The sequence below is a fragment of the Excalfactoria chinensis genome, chromosome 6, assembly GCF_039878825.1.
Source record: "Excalfactoria chinensis isolate bCotChi1 chromosome 6, bCotChi1.hap2, whole genome shotgun sequence".
Lineage (NCBI taxonomy): Eukaryota > Metazoa > Chordata > Aves > Galliformes > Phasianidae > Excalfactoria > Excalfactoria chinensis.
Window position 1 is genome coordinate 12,117,742 of NC_092830.1, and position 14,938 is coordinate 12,132,679.

The 14,938-nt window shown below is 39.9% G+C and overlaps 1 protein-coding gene and 1 long non-coding RNA gene across 4 annotated transcripts in view; one reads left to right on the plus strand and one right to left on the minus strand.

Moving 5' to 3' along the window:
• Positions 1-2,130: 2,130 nt before the first annotated feature.
• LOC140253719 (uncharacterized) lies at positions 2,131-7,520 on the plus strand. Its single transcript, XR_011903964.1, has 3 exons — positions 2,131-2,168; positions 6,468-6,648; positions 7,391-7,520. It is a non-coding gene; the product is annotated as an uncharacterized lncRNA (long non-coding RNA).
• A 2,936-nt stretch (positions 7,521-10,456) lies between these two features.
• RHOBTB1 (Rho related BTB domain containing 1) overlaps positions 10,457-14,938 on the minus strand; it is a 45,675-nt gene continuing 41,193 nt past the window's right edge. Inside the window, exons 9-11 of one of the 3 annotated variants that reach the window (XM_072340238.1) lie at positions 14,431-14,519; positions 13,265-13,370; positions 10,457-12,774 (exon numbers count right to left, since the gene is read on the minus strand). In XM_072340238.1, the coding sequence (XP_072196339.1) occupies positions 12,605-12,774; positions 13,265-13,370; positions 14,431-14,519 (365 nt within the window). In that variant the 3' untranslated portion in view covers positions 10,457-12,604. The remainder of the gene's footprint in view (positions 12,775-13,264; positions 13,371-14,430; positions 14,520-14,938) is intronic. The other 2 variants (XR_011904045.1, XM_072340239.1) reach the window with 2 other exon arrangements.

Genomic DNA, 14,938 nt, shown 5'->3' on the forward strand with positions numbered 1-14,938 from the left:
ACAAAAACTGTTCCACTGCATTTCAGTTCTGTTTTGCTAAGATTGTGGAGGTACATAGAATGCACATCAAGTAAACAGACCCTCCTTTACCAAAGGCATAGTCAAATGAAAAGGTTATTCCAGGACTTCACGCTACTACAAAGCAGCTGGTGTATACTAGGTGATAAATGCCTTAAGCCTATGACAAATGAGAGGTAATCTCAGTTTAGTTCTTATCCTCCAAAATTAAAAAATAAAATAAAAAATCTAAATAATAACAATAAAAATCTGACATAAGTAATTGAGCCTTCAGAAAGTTCCCTGACCAGCGGGAAAGTTTCTCACCATCTGGCCCTACAGTTTCAGTATGACAGGCTCACAGCGTTTGCCATGGTTTTGACAGTCCTTGACTTTGCCATTTTAATAAGTTGGATTCTAAAGCACAGCTTTTTCTGTTCAGTAAAGTATCCTGCAGAGACCTAAAGGGCCTTTCACCTTTTCAGAAGTTAAACTCATCTTGTTGTGCTTTACCCACACAGTTGTGGAACAAGAATGAGAGGCACCCATTTAGAGGAATTTCAAGCTATGGGTGCTAGATGTAAGCAGGAGGAATCTGTCGTGTCAGAACTATCTGACATTAAAATAAGCAAGGGTTTATTGTTACTTTATTACAATTATTTTCATAATTTCTGGCTGTAAAGTTATGGGCTTTGTGATCACTATTGGGCCTATAAGATTTTCTGTCCAGTTACAAGAGCCAAACTAAGACACGGATACTGTTGGCTTAGTGTCCAACAGCCACATGGGATTATCAGTGTCTCAGCTTTCATTTAAAAAGCTTCTTGTAGCATTTTAAAGTCTCTAGGGCTCACAGAGGGACCAGAAGGCACAAGGCCACACTGGGATAGTAACTAACTGCAGAAGATCCTGGCTTCACTGCCTCAATCTGCTGCCAGGACACAGTCACTGCCTTGTGCAAAGTGCCCCAGACACAACACGTACCCAAGAACCTGCAGCCCCACACCAGTCCTAGTAGGGGTCTGGAGAGGAGAGGTAGGTTTGTCTTGGCTGCCAATATCCACGTGCCCTCCCAGAGCTCATACTCTGAGGTTCCTGAGCCATCCTCTCCACGTTGCTGTGTGTGACTTGTGTTTGGCTGCAGTGGTGGGCACAGAGAAGCTGCTCTCCAGACAAATCCATATGAATCTCTTTCGTGCATTACCAACTCACAGCTGGAGACAAGCTATGGCATAAAGGGCATTTGCCCAGACCAGATGCCACATTGTCTGTGCATCCCTAAGGCCTTCATAGTGCTGAGGAAAACACAGTGTGCTCCAGAGCAACTCAGATGACCAGAACACATGGAGGTTCCTAGTGTTTCCTCCATATATTTAGTCACAGCCATAAATCCCTTACGGAGATGTATATTCCTCATACTTTTCATGAACGTGGTGTGTGTGACAGATAATTAAAAGACTACTTCCCCATGGAAGCCACGAACCTGTTACCTGTAGGACAGGTCACAGTACAATCATGAAGGGATGTTTTCATTTTTGTGTTGAACAAAACCCAATAAAACTGAAACACTTTTTCCGCATACCTTGCCAGCTAATAGAACCAAGAAAAAGAAAGGTTATGCTTGACTAAATCCAGGAAAACTTCAGTTAGACATTGAAGGAGAGGCAGCGGCACACAAAGGGGATTAAAAAGAACTATTTTTTCTGGTCAGCAAAACGATTGTACCTTTTTTTCCTTAAGAACCTGTTCATTATCTTCTTAGCAATCCAATCCTCATATTTTATATAGGGCTGAAGCAGATAAAGGATTACAGAAGGATGTCAAAGTTTGTGAATGGGTCTCTGCTAAGAAATAAGCTTAAGATATTTTTAATTTAAACTTTTTAAAGAATTATCTGTTTTACGCGACAGAATAAAAGGAAGAAAACATTAATAGATTTAGTACAGCACAATTTCATTAGATAAAGATGTAATTAAAAAGCAATGCTACACCTGAAATAAATTCACTTTCCTAGTAGGTCAAAACCCACTGAAATAAAGGCTGGAGGAGAAATAGGGAATGCTGCAAAGGTTTCTGGGGCAGGGCAATAAAAGGGGAAGTAGCAACAGCTGTGTTGATTGCACCAAAGTTGGAGGGGGATAGAGCAGTACTCAGAGTTAAAGGAAGCAAAGGTAACATGCTTCATGCTTGCCTGGTTTAAATTGGTGTTTTTGTTCTGTTGTGAAAGAAGTATTAAGTTAAAAAGTTTAAAAAAAAAAAAAAAAAAGAAAAAGAAAAGAAAAAAAGAGAAATCTTATGAGGGCTACGTGGAAAATCCCCTTCTTACTTTGCAGGGGAATTTCCACTGCTGGACAAGGAGGTAATGTTTAGATACTAGTAGCAATTTAGGTTGGTGTTTGCTTAACTTGTATGTTTGCTCACAGATTGAGCTAAGGATTCCTTACAGTTTCATTTGCTCTGTTTTGGCATCCAAGGCTGTGGCCTGCTAGAAATCTTCTCCTGGGTTTGTTGGGGTTGGCCTCGTGCAAGTTTATGACACTGCAGGATGCCTCCTGTAAGGAAATAATTGTAAGCTTCTGTCATTTCTAGATTCCAGTCTCTGCTCCCTGATGCTATGCTACATCGCTGTGCAAAAGAAAGAGGTGTTTATGTAAGGAATGAGTAGTAAAACATCTAATAACTATAGGAATGGATTGCTATGGGGGACAAATCAAGGCTTGGCATTAATAGCTGGAAAAAATGCCTTGCTTGAAGATATGGAAGGTATTGTTGCTGCAGCCTTGTGCAACAGATGAAAATAAGTAGGTGTGGGGACCCCATGCAGCTGATAGATGGTTCAGAAAGCAACACCTCCTATTTTGTTCAGCTGGCCCATGACATCAGGGGCGAGTGTTGGTGGTATGGCAGTCAAGTTGAATCTTCTCACCAATATTCTGTTATGTTTTGTTGCTGTGTGACAAATGGCAGCAGAGGGGCAGTCTGACAGAATGGCGTTTGACATAGAAGTGAGCATGAAGCAAAGGGGCAGGATTGAATTTGCCCATATAGGAAAAAAAAGTGGGACCCACCAACATTCGATGTTTGCTGAATGCTTTTTGGGAACGAAGCAGTGGATGTGAGCCAAGTGAGGCAGGGGGTGGGCTGTTTCAGCAGTGGCAACAGGGACAGAAGGTCATCTCTGCTGGTACAAACTCTTAGGAGTGTGGTATGCAGGCTCTTGGTCATTGCTGGTAAAAATCGAGGGGAATATATTGCAAAATCATGTTTTGTAGCTGAGAACTTGCTCTACTGAACAGTGCTGTTGTGCTCTTTGTATCTGTTGTAGTTTTCAAGGAGACAAATAGGCATTACACTTGAAGCGACCTACATTCTTTCAATTAGCTTCTGCAGAGTACAGTTATTTATTGCTTTTTCCCTTTACAGTTCTGCCTGTTTCACAAAGGTGTCATAGTACTAAACAGATTAATCTTGGTAAGATGCTTTTAGAGCATTATGTCATACTACAGAAATATTGCAGAGCAGCCACTCCTATTGCTTCAATCAGACATTCAGCAATATCTTCACCTTTTATTTCGCTTCTTTTGATGCTGTAACTTTATCTTATTTGATGCTTTTCCTGCCTTCTGTTTATGAAAACCTTTAAAACTCTCAGAGGGCAGGTGAAGAACCCCAAAACATAGAAATGAAACTAATTTATCAGGAAATGTGGGTGTTCTTGTAACTACTCACAAAGCTAGCTAAGTAAGGGTAGAATTAACGTGAGGTAGGCTCTAATACATACTGCTCTGGAGAAAGCAAGGCCATAAATAAGCCATTTGTGTGACTGGCTTGCATCCAAATGCAGTGAGTATGAAGGTTGTCCTAGCAGCTCACCTGTGATAGTGCTTAATGAGCTGCTCCAGTGCTTTCTTGCAGCTGGAGGTCAGAGGGTGGCTGTGCAAGAGCTGTGTGCATAAGTGAGGCTTGTAAGTATCCTCCTCAGCTAAAGCAAACGTGGTGAATAGACTAGAGGTGGCAGTTGTGCATCTGAAACCAAGCCTCAGTTTTTCCTGGGGTCACCTACCACCTTCTGTTCAGCCTTGCTTAAGTATTAGCATTTTCCTTTTTCCTACCCCCTAGTCCAAAAGACACTGAAGCACACATCATGTTTTCAAGGGCTCAGTTTGCACTGACAGCAAACCACTAACACAGGGCAAGGATGAAAGACTCTGCTCTCCCTGAACTTTATATCCTCAGTCTATTTTTAGGAAAAACAGTGGTTTTCTTGATAACCAGCTTAGTACTGACAGAGACAATGTTTACACAAGTGTTCTCCCTAAGGCTCATGTCTTCAATTAAAATCTGGCACTACACCTCTGTATGAATATTGTTCTCAGCCAAACCTGGGTATTCCCGAAGGGCATTTATAGTAGATGAAGCAATGTTCTGTGTATGACTGCAGTCTGCTATCAGACCATCCAGGAAGAGTTGTTCCTTCTATGTCACAGGAAAGCAAGGCTGGCCTAGTCTGGCAGCTCTGACTGTACCTCGCTTTGTCCTAACTGAATCTGTGTGAGCTCTTAGCAGTGATGGTAGTACTTGTTCCAAACGAAGTTTTCACTTTACTCTGATGTGAGTGTACCCTGTCATCTTTAATCATGCATAACCTCTAAGCTTTGCTACACAGCTTAAGAAAAGCTTAAACTAAAAGAGGGAGGAGGATTTATGGGTGGGGAAAGGTGGGAAGGAAGAATGACTGCAATTCTTAAAGGCAAGTGTATACAAAGCCTAGACTGTCTTTAAAACAAACAAACATCTTTAAATATAGTTCTTATATATAAGTAAAGAGATGCAACTTTAACTAAGGATATGAAACCAGAAAAATAAATAACTGAAGCTCTGAGGGATAGTTGTAGCTTGCTGTTTTAAAGGCTTTCAGCTGCTATGGACAGAATTGAGAAGCTTCCACCCCAGGGAGGATGCCAGGCCCTCTGCCCTCTATCTGAAACTGAGAATTGCAATGAGGTGGCAGAAGTCAGCAGGTTTGAAGTCTCATTTTGAGGTGAAAAACTGCACTGCAAAAGCTATGAAAATGCTGATCCACTAGCCAGCAAAGAACTCATCAGAGACATATAAACACAGCTTCGCACACTTTAATGTGTGCAACCCATTCAACAAAATAAATTATGCTACACGGGCAGAGTGGAAAAAGGCCTTAAGAAAACTGAAAAAGCTTATAATAATGAAAGATTATTCCCTGTTTAATAGGAGCAGTGTATATTGCAGTAAGTGTCATAGCTGTGTCAGCCTCATGTGTGAAAAGAATGAGCAAAGTAAAACAAAGAGGGTGGGCAGAAGTGCTAGCAGGATGCAGCCACCAGCCTGTTCACCAGAGTAAGCACTACCCCTAAAGACACATCTCCTTGCTGCTACTGTTCACTGATGCTTTGTCACATGCTACTGTACAGATATGGAATTAGAAACAGGTTCATTTCCAAAGGGTTAAAGAGCCACCCAAAGAGCAGCGCAGCACAGATGATTCTGAGGGCCACAACACTGAATCTAATGTATTGCTTAGGTGCTTGGTTACAGTTATATGATTCAAAATGCTTTAAAATCCCTGACAGGCTTTTTATTCATACTGTGCTTTACCATTATTTAGCATCACCCAAAACAAAGACTGGCATTTGCTGCAGACTGTGGGGACAGATTTCATCATTAATTACATGTACTGAGCAGGACTAGTCTATCTTCATCCTAGGGGATGGCACCTGGTTCTGACTACAGTGATCAAAGGGACTTCCATTTTGCAGCCTTTCCATCTGTAGCTTTATGGATTTAGTCTCACCTAATAAACTTATTCTTTGCGCGGAACACTGTGAGAACATAACCATCTTCCATGAACAGACACACAATCCCTCTGCTTTCCCTCTTTGCTCTCCACAGGCTGAGCATCTATTGGCACTTGCTGCAGAAGTTGTGACTACTTTTTACAGTTATATGACGCATTTACTCCCTGTAGTGCTGCAGAGTGCTTTCCCAGAGCCCTACAGCAAGCTCATACCAACACCACTTACTGCAGCATACTGCAAAGACGTGGCAGATGGTGAATTACTTTATGATCTCAAACAGGCATTTTTGCCCCTCAGCTACAGAGGTGGGTTGTTTCATTAAGAGTTAGGGCAAGTCTGCCCAGCAATCCCAGTACCGATCTTCAGAACTTTCCTCATGGTCTAACACGTGGGAGATGCCTAAGTAAGGAAAGAAGTCCTTAATCACCCAATTACCTTCTGATAATTACTCAATTATCATTTATTATTATTATTATTATTATTATTATTATTTTTAATTCTTCCTATCTAAAGTTAGTTTCAACAAAACAAACCTTGCTGTGACTACAGCAAACTGCCCCACAGGACGTAGAAGTTGTGAGAAGCACAGACCCTGGTCCCTATGGTTTGTCACCACTGCTATTCATTCTCTCCCATTAGTAATCTGAAACTGAAAAGTATACTCAGCTGTGAGTCCTACCGTTCTTCACTCAGCACAACGACTTCTAGAGATGCACTCTCATCTGGTGGGTCAGACACCACTTCAACGTCCTCCAACTTTTCTGCTCTTGGCCAGCTGAAATCGAACAGGAACAGAGCTAGAGAGGACCTGCCTTAGAAGGTAAGTTTGAGGGGAGCAGAAAATGTTCTGTTCCCAGCCCTACTAAAAAGCATCTTACTCTCCACAAATGAACAGTGAGTGTGCAAGATTTTACATCTGATTGATGCTTTACAGAGAGCTGTGTGTCTTACTGACTGCAGGACTAGTGACCCTACGTCACATCCCTAGCAAATCAATGCAGCTCTTCCTGCAGAATTTGCTACGCAGGAATAAGGAGGACTCAGTGTCAGCTCCTGAGATTCTCTTCAGGCTCTTTGTGCTGCCAATGGAAAATACATCATCATCTAATGGACTTTTTTTTGTTGCATGAGATTTGTTAATCATCTAAAAAATAAACCCAGACACCCCACAATTGAAAATGCACGTGTGAATCAGAATGGGGATCCACAAAACTCTGCAAGCAGGCTGCAAGTCTAACTGAGGACCTCAGACAGAAGCCTTGTGAAAGACCTTTGGAATACGAAGAGCGTGAGCTAATGTTTATAAGGTGGTAGGGAATGGAATCTGATTGTATGCTCAGAATACTCATCTTATACTTATGACAAAGATGCAAATTTAATGATGTACTCCTAAGGTGCTGCTAATTATGTTTTGGTTTTTAACTCTTGAGGGTATTTTGACTGCTAAGCACTAATATCAGGAATACTACGTAATCCTTATTCTACAGCCTCAACTTAAAACTAAAATAATTCCCATGGGGAATAAAGAATCACCTTTTTTATTTTTCTTTTTTCATGTTAAGGCCAAGAATTAAAAATCCTCCTTGTGAACTGTCATCAACTGGCTGCTCATCTAAACTTCAGTGAAGCCAGAATGGGAGCTGGGAAGGGACACTCCACTAGTGTGGCTACTCAGGACTGCAGAATACAGAAGGATGGCACCCAGATCACTAATTATCTAATGGTGAAGGCTGCTTTCCTAAGGCTGAAAATCAGTGTTGGTATCTCCAGGGGATCTCCCCTTTCCCAGTCTAGAATCTTTATATGGCACCTTAAATGCTGTTGCACCGCTGGTACTGTGTGTCTGCTACTCACCCTCTGACTTTATGTTTTTCAGAAGATGATGAACTTTTCTGCCTTGAAATCCCTGAACAGACCAATCCCTGGAGGTCACAGGACTTTGTTCTTCTGCTGTGTGCTGTCCTGATAATGGAGACCGACTGGAGATCCTTTGTGTACTGGGGTAAGGACTTGCTGTTCTAGAATACTATTTCAGAAGACAAAAATAGATATCGCAGGTGGTACTGGGCTCCTTCTAAGGCCAAAGGACAGACTGTGGGGTTTCAGTGCAGCATGGGAAAGGATTTGAGATGAATCAGCAATATAAAGTAATGTTTTCACTGTAAAGTGTGTATGGGACATGCAGGAGCGGTAACTGGGCACATCTAGAACTGTAAAACAACCCAGCAGGATGTTATAGTGACTGTGTCTGCTTGCAAATGAAATAGTAAGGCTGAACAATTATAAAGGAGCCACTTTGTTTTATGTTAACTGCTCTCTCTGAATCGCATCTTAATCTTCTCATTGGACATTCTTCAGTGTTCAGATATGTTAGCCTTACTTATGTGTCTCATGTTCAAGTTTTCCAAGGATTTAGTTTCCCTGTATAGATAGATATACAATAGTCTCACTACTCTGGCTGCTAATGCAAAGCAAATCTTGACACAGGTTATATTCTTTTACCTGAAGGCAAAGGCATATGCTAGCTGACAGTGAGTTATCCTGTTGCAGAGCCTGCAGGATGGGGATTATTGCTGCTAACACATTCATCCTGCATGCAGTACACAGAGCAAATTTCAGCTAGCAGATTTCAAACAAAGACAGGTGATAACGTGTAAATTCATTAAGTGGCAATTCAGAGCCCAAAGTGTTCTTGTAGGACAGCTCATTGATTTCAATAGGAATTTTGCCTGCAGGAGAAGTAGACTCATGCAAATGCTGTTACGTCATTTTAATAGACCAGAAATCTAAGGGGATCCAGGAGTGGAAAGCAGCCACCTTAAGGCATCTCTGCATAGTATGTGCCTTGGACTCCCAATAAGATCAAATAAATTCTGACTTACCCGATGACAGAAGGCGGATCTGGGTTTAAAAAATAAAAATAAAAAAATAGGACAATATAGACAAAAACTGCAGCTTAATCTGACAAGGCCAGAAAATTTATCTACCAAACTGCAATCCTTCCCAGTGCGGATGAACTGAAATATTTCACCATTTCCTGGAGTTCAGGTCCCAAAATTAGTCCTATTTAGTACAGGAGATGGAAGACTCGGCCCTAAGAGCAGGATTACCAAGATGCCTTCAGACAGACTCACTTGTTATGAGAACATGGGGAAAGCCCTACATTTTACAAATCAAACACTTCAAAGTATAAATTGATCTGTGCCTGACGCATACCTGTAGATAAGTTGATGTAGAATTAGGCCAATAAACTACAGTGCTGCTCCTCTCTTAATTCCTCTGGTGCCACCATCATGCTTTCAGTGCTCAGAAGTTATGTCCAGATTCATCTCTTCTATAAGGTAATCCTTTTTAATGTACTCGTGTATTTAGCGCTTTCCTTTGCACACCTTGAGACCTTATCTGATTAAAAGAGAAGGACAGCTACGTCTTCAGAAAATGAAATTAGTGAGATCCAGCTGTATGAGTATGGTCCATCTTTTATTACTCACAGAATGCCTTATTTCTGGCTCCTGGTGTGCCATATGCAGGTAGGAAGCTGCAAACGCTGGCTCTTGTTGTGATACAAGTACTCTAGGCCAGACCTTACTTGCTTGCTGAAGTTCTCGCTGTCTTAGAAAAACAAACAGAAGAATGCTGTTTCTAAGAAATAAGCTGAGTCTCCCCAGAATCAAAAGCTATGCAACTTTCTCTAAATGTCTGTGTGTAAATATGTATTTTTTCCTATACTTTTAAAACATATTTATATGTGTGTGTATATACACACACACACACATATATATACACATATATACATACAAAACAGGCCTGAAAGTCAACAATTCTGATTTGATCCTTCCATGCTATGGGTTTAATCAGAGGCATTTTCATATTTTTTGTCACTGCATTTTGTGTTGAGATCATTCCTTTCCCTTACGGTAAATTCTAAAGAGGAAAAAATTGCTTCCAAAAGCATCAAACTGCTGACATTAGCGATCTTATAAATCAGCACTTTAAAGAAAGCATACAGCGTGTGCTGAGTGCATTGACTTTTCAGTGTCCTTTGTATTGCCTAAAAGCTTTAAGAAAATTCATGAATGCTGTACTTTTCTTTTGTCTTCTAGGAAAGCACCGCCTTTCTAACTAGTATCAATCTTATTATCTGTTTTTGGGGACACAGCTGCTGAGAGGCCACTAACAGGTAAGGAATTCTGTACAATGGCTGACAACCTCACTAGAGAGAAAGCAGGAAAAATAATGTCTGTAGAAAACTTAAAGCATACTGAAAACCTTATGGATTTACTGCTGTTTACCTGCAACTTCTTTCCCCATGTCTGTCTTGACTCATGAGTTTCATGTCCCTTGGGTAATAACTTGGTAATTAAATAGTAGAAACCACATGGAAAAGTGGCAGGAGGTCTTTTGTTATCCTGTTGAACAGTAAGTGACAAGCAGCAACCTTCCCACATCCCTAACACACAGAAACACTAGAGGACTTTCCTGGTTAGGAACACCATAAATCTGAATATGCCATGCAAATACCAGCTCAGCAAATCTCACTGAATGATACCTCAGCCAAATGCTTAACAAGCAGCTCCAAAAAGCAAGGCAAATCTAGAAAGCTTCTTAAAAAAGCTGAGAGACCATTTGTAACTAAACAGTTTTATTGACTTTTTTTTTTTTGCAAAATAAAAAACACAAAGTAACCACCAAGATTAAAGGCCATAGGCAGCATTAACCAAATGAACCAGCCACTTGGTTATAGTAGCTGATAACTAGCACAGCTGGATTTTATTGCATAATACCTCAGGTTCACTTATATATCCATTAGTTTGGCAAGATTACAATCATACAGTAGCTTTGGTTGTGTAAAACCTAGTAGTAATACTTACTCAAAATGGCTAATGTTTTATGACAACAGATACTTATCTCGTCTTTGCCTTGAAACATCTTTTCTCATTCTTCCTTCTCTGTAATTTCCATCACCACTGACCAAGAATTAAGGAGACTGTGTTTGCAACTATCATTTATAGCCCTTCTTTATCACCGTATGGTGATGAATCTTTTATAGGGATTGGAATCCGTCACTTGCTTGCCTTATAAAAGTCTGTAGAGCAGCATCTCTTTCCCTGCTAGGCAGTTTCTACCACCCTGCGGTAGCATCTGCCCAGAATTATTCCAATTGAAACCTAAATAGGTAGAGGTGTATATGGCTTTCAGTCCAAAGCCTTTCCTGACCTAGAGCATGGGGGCATGACTGCACTGCCTTACCTGCAAATACAGAAAATAGAAACATAAACAGCTTTTCTCAGCTTGGTATGCTGAGACATCAGCACAGAAAACATTAACAAACCTAATATACAATACCTAACTTTGTTACAGAATTGTGCCTGAGACACTGTGCAGAGTTGCACACGTATGTTCTACAATCTATATATTTTACTTTTGGTCTTTTGAAAATGCTTCATTCTTATATAATCTAATATAACACCGCAGCTTTAGAGCAATGGTTAATAAAAAGTCATAAACACACAGCAGATCTGAAAACACTGGAGGCTTTTTTTTCCCCTCACATAGCTTTTGAGGAATTCTTTCCTTTCTGCCTTCATTTTGCCCCCAGCTTTCTGAGAATATCTATTTCCAGAGGAAATACATGACCTACTTAAAAAAAAACCAAAACCCTAACATTTTGAGTTCTACCTGGGAAAAAGCTACAAAACAATTTGGATTGAATGGAAGTGATAGTGTGTGAAGATCATTCTCCACTTACAAAAGGCTATAATACTAGATAACTTAGTTGTTTTTGCAGCCCTTTCATTTGCTTGCACCGATGTAAAATGGAATTCAGCATGAGGAATGGCTGCATGGTTAAGATCACGTCGAACAAGGTAACTGCTGTGCAGTACTTCAAATGCAGGCAGTATAACTGCTTTCTGTACTCAGATCCATACTTATAAAGATATAAATTAATAAGCCCTTCTAAATGGTTTTAGAAATATCCTCTTTGATCTAGACACTTAGAACCTCTGAATGCTTAAAATCACTAGATCTCACATGGCTCACACAGTCATAATTATTTGCACTTACAGGGCAAATATTAGAAATACATTTGCCTGCAGTTGAACAGGTAATTATATTGCCTATTATTCAGCTGAGCAAAGATCAAGCACTCCATATCTTGCAGTTATTGGATCTTACTCTAACTTGTTACTTTAGAAAGGAGAAATACCCATCTAATTATATTACCAAAAGCACAGTACTTAGTTTAAAAAAATAACAAAACCAACATTTATACTAGGCAGCTTGACTTCTTTTTTTTTTTTTCCTAAGATAACTTTTTATGAGATACTCTAAAAGCTGTTTCTTATGACTGAGGATTGTCTATTTCACTGTACTCGCATAGTAAAAAATAGTTAAAATCTAATACAAAGCTGCTACATGGTTTTGTGGTCCGTAAAATAAATGATAATCCAGAATTTTATCTGAACAAAACACACTAGACAGTATAAAAATATTTCCCAACTGGAGATTTAAACATTAATGCTCTATTATTATTATTTTTTATATAAAAAGAAATGTAATAATGGTAGACGATTATCTTCTCACTAGCCAAAAATATACATACGACTTTGAGGAGCTGTTCCAGGCTCACTTTCAGTGGGCTTGTGCTTTTGACCCGAGCAATAATAAATGCACAGATGTGGAACAAGGTTTCCTGAAAACCTGCACTGCATCTTATTTCTAACAATAAGACTAACTCCTGAACCTGGCTATGAATTTCCAGTTATGTGTTTTGTTCAGGCAACTACAGCAGAGGAATTCCAGAAGCACCACTTCCGCCTTGAATGGTGTTTATTCAGTGCAAAATCTTCCTTTTCTCTTTCTTTCTTAACTCGTTGGTAGTGATCTTCTTCTTTTAAATACCACACAGGTGGCCAGCGATGCCTCTCAAAATATTCTTGATTATCTGATTAAAAAGAAACAAAGCCCAAACCAGCCAATAAGTTACACAAATCCCAGAAATGCCTTGATTGTTTGCAGAAAGCTATGCAGCTAATCATTTATCCAGTCTCTGTGTTAGCTCGCTTATCAGAAATTCCCCTACTTTCCTCATATGCATTACTTACAGGGTGAAAAGATTTTGAAAGCACATATCTGAGAATTCTCAGACCACCAAAGAGGTGTAAAAATGCAAGACATTTACAGAGTCTATCTTTAATTGTGAAGCCTGGAAATAACTCTGTTCCTTTTAGCATCTCTGAAATAGGTAAAGAACATCATGTTTGCCTAGGAACCAGGCTAATGACTGACTCTTCCTTATAGATTAGAATAATATATAAATGCTACGCGTAATTGTGTAGAGGTTCAGTCTCACAGCTGAGCTGTCTTTGTGTTGAATGAACTAGAAGGGGAGAAAGAAGGAGAGCCTCACGAAAACCGAGAAGTGTTTCCCATACCTGATGATTTAGCTTTGATCTCCTTGCGGAATTTGGAGCAAACACTGTTGTAATTGGTGCAGATGTAGTGCAAGCACCAAGCTGCCAGCTGGTTAGCGTTGTGAAACTGTAAAGAAAAACAAGAAGCTTATTCATTTTCCTGAGGTTATTGTTCATTCTGCAGTTCCAACTAAGAACCAAACCCAGCATGATTCCCCAGCGAGTTGTATCTTGCAGCATTCTCACAAGCATACAGAGAAGCTTTTGAGGCTGAATTCCTCTCTGAATGTTCTAGCCCTTGACATACCTTTCTGCTAGAGCAAATGGTGGCCCAAAAGGCTTATAAATAGGTGTTCAGTATGCACAGCATCTCACAAACTGGATTTGGGTCTCCTGAACCCGAGGCTTGCTGGACCTAACTTTTCTGTTATGTCTGTACCAATGAGTTATTATAAAGCCTGCTATGAAGTAATTTTCTGTAAACATAGCTTCATTGACAGAATTCAAGCATTAATGAAAGCTCAATACAACACCTAGTAAAAGCATCCTATAGTCATTAGGAAGAAACAGCTACAATGTAAATCAAGCTTCATTGCATGTGTTTCAGTTTTGGCACTGTCTACTATGATTTCAGGTTATAACGCACTGCAGTTGCATGTACACAGCAGTGAGGATATCCCAACAGTAGTTAAACTTCATATTTCTGTCTTCAGAAAAAAAAGCCCACACCCTTCATAAAATTAAATGAAATATGCTGCCTTTTCTTGAAAAGGATTCAGTCTTGGTTTTGTGTCAGTATTAAAAGGCATTGCCAGAGAGGCATTTGAAAGCAGCTGCAGAAATCTTGCATGGTGGCCAGCTTCTGCTGTATTTCAGTGCATCTTAAATTCCAGACTTCAAGACAAGCTGGAGACAAACTCATCATTAGTGTGAAATCGAGAATAATTAAATTTTTCTTTTTAGCTTATACTACTGTATCTGGGAGACTGCTACAGCATTCCTTTTGGAAAACAGAGGTGTGTGATTTAACTGTGAGTTTACAATAGAAAATAAGACTCAATTTTATTGTCAGTTGCTCTCAGAACTAAGAACTTTGAGTTTCTTAAGTGTAATGGTCAGAACGAAGAAAGAGCTAAAACAAGTGCTACGGTTGGCAAGAATATATTTAAAGAACAGTGTGCACTAACCTGAGCCAATTCTAAACAGGACAGTACATCTCCATCTATTGCAATGCCACTCATGGAGGCTTTGGTCAACTCTTGTACTGCATGCTGTTCTGTTACAGGAGAAAACTCATTACTTACATGGGAAACAGTCACATCTCAAGGTCAGATTATCCATCAGTAACAAAGATCCAAGAAGCCATGTTCTTCCTCCTTCCAGAGTTAACTATAGCACTGTGTAAGTGCCATATTCACTTAGGTAGCCTGAGAAACTTCAAGTCTGGGCAAAGTCAAATTCTGGCCTTCACAGTTATGGCTGGAGATTCTGCATCACTGGTACAAACTCTCTTGCTACAGTGAAGGACAGTCCATACCAGTATTTGCCTCTTTGCCTCAACTGAAATAATTCATTTCTGTTTTCACATACAATTGTTATCTCTTTCTAACAGAAAATGAGCCTGCAACTATTAATCACTCATAGAAGTACAAAATTCAGCAGCCACCTGTCTCCTTCTGGCAGAATGGGTAGGTG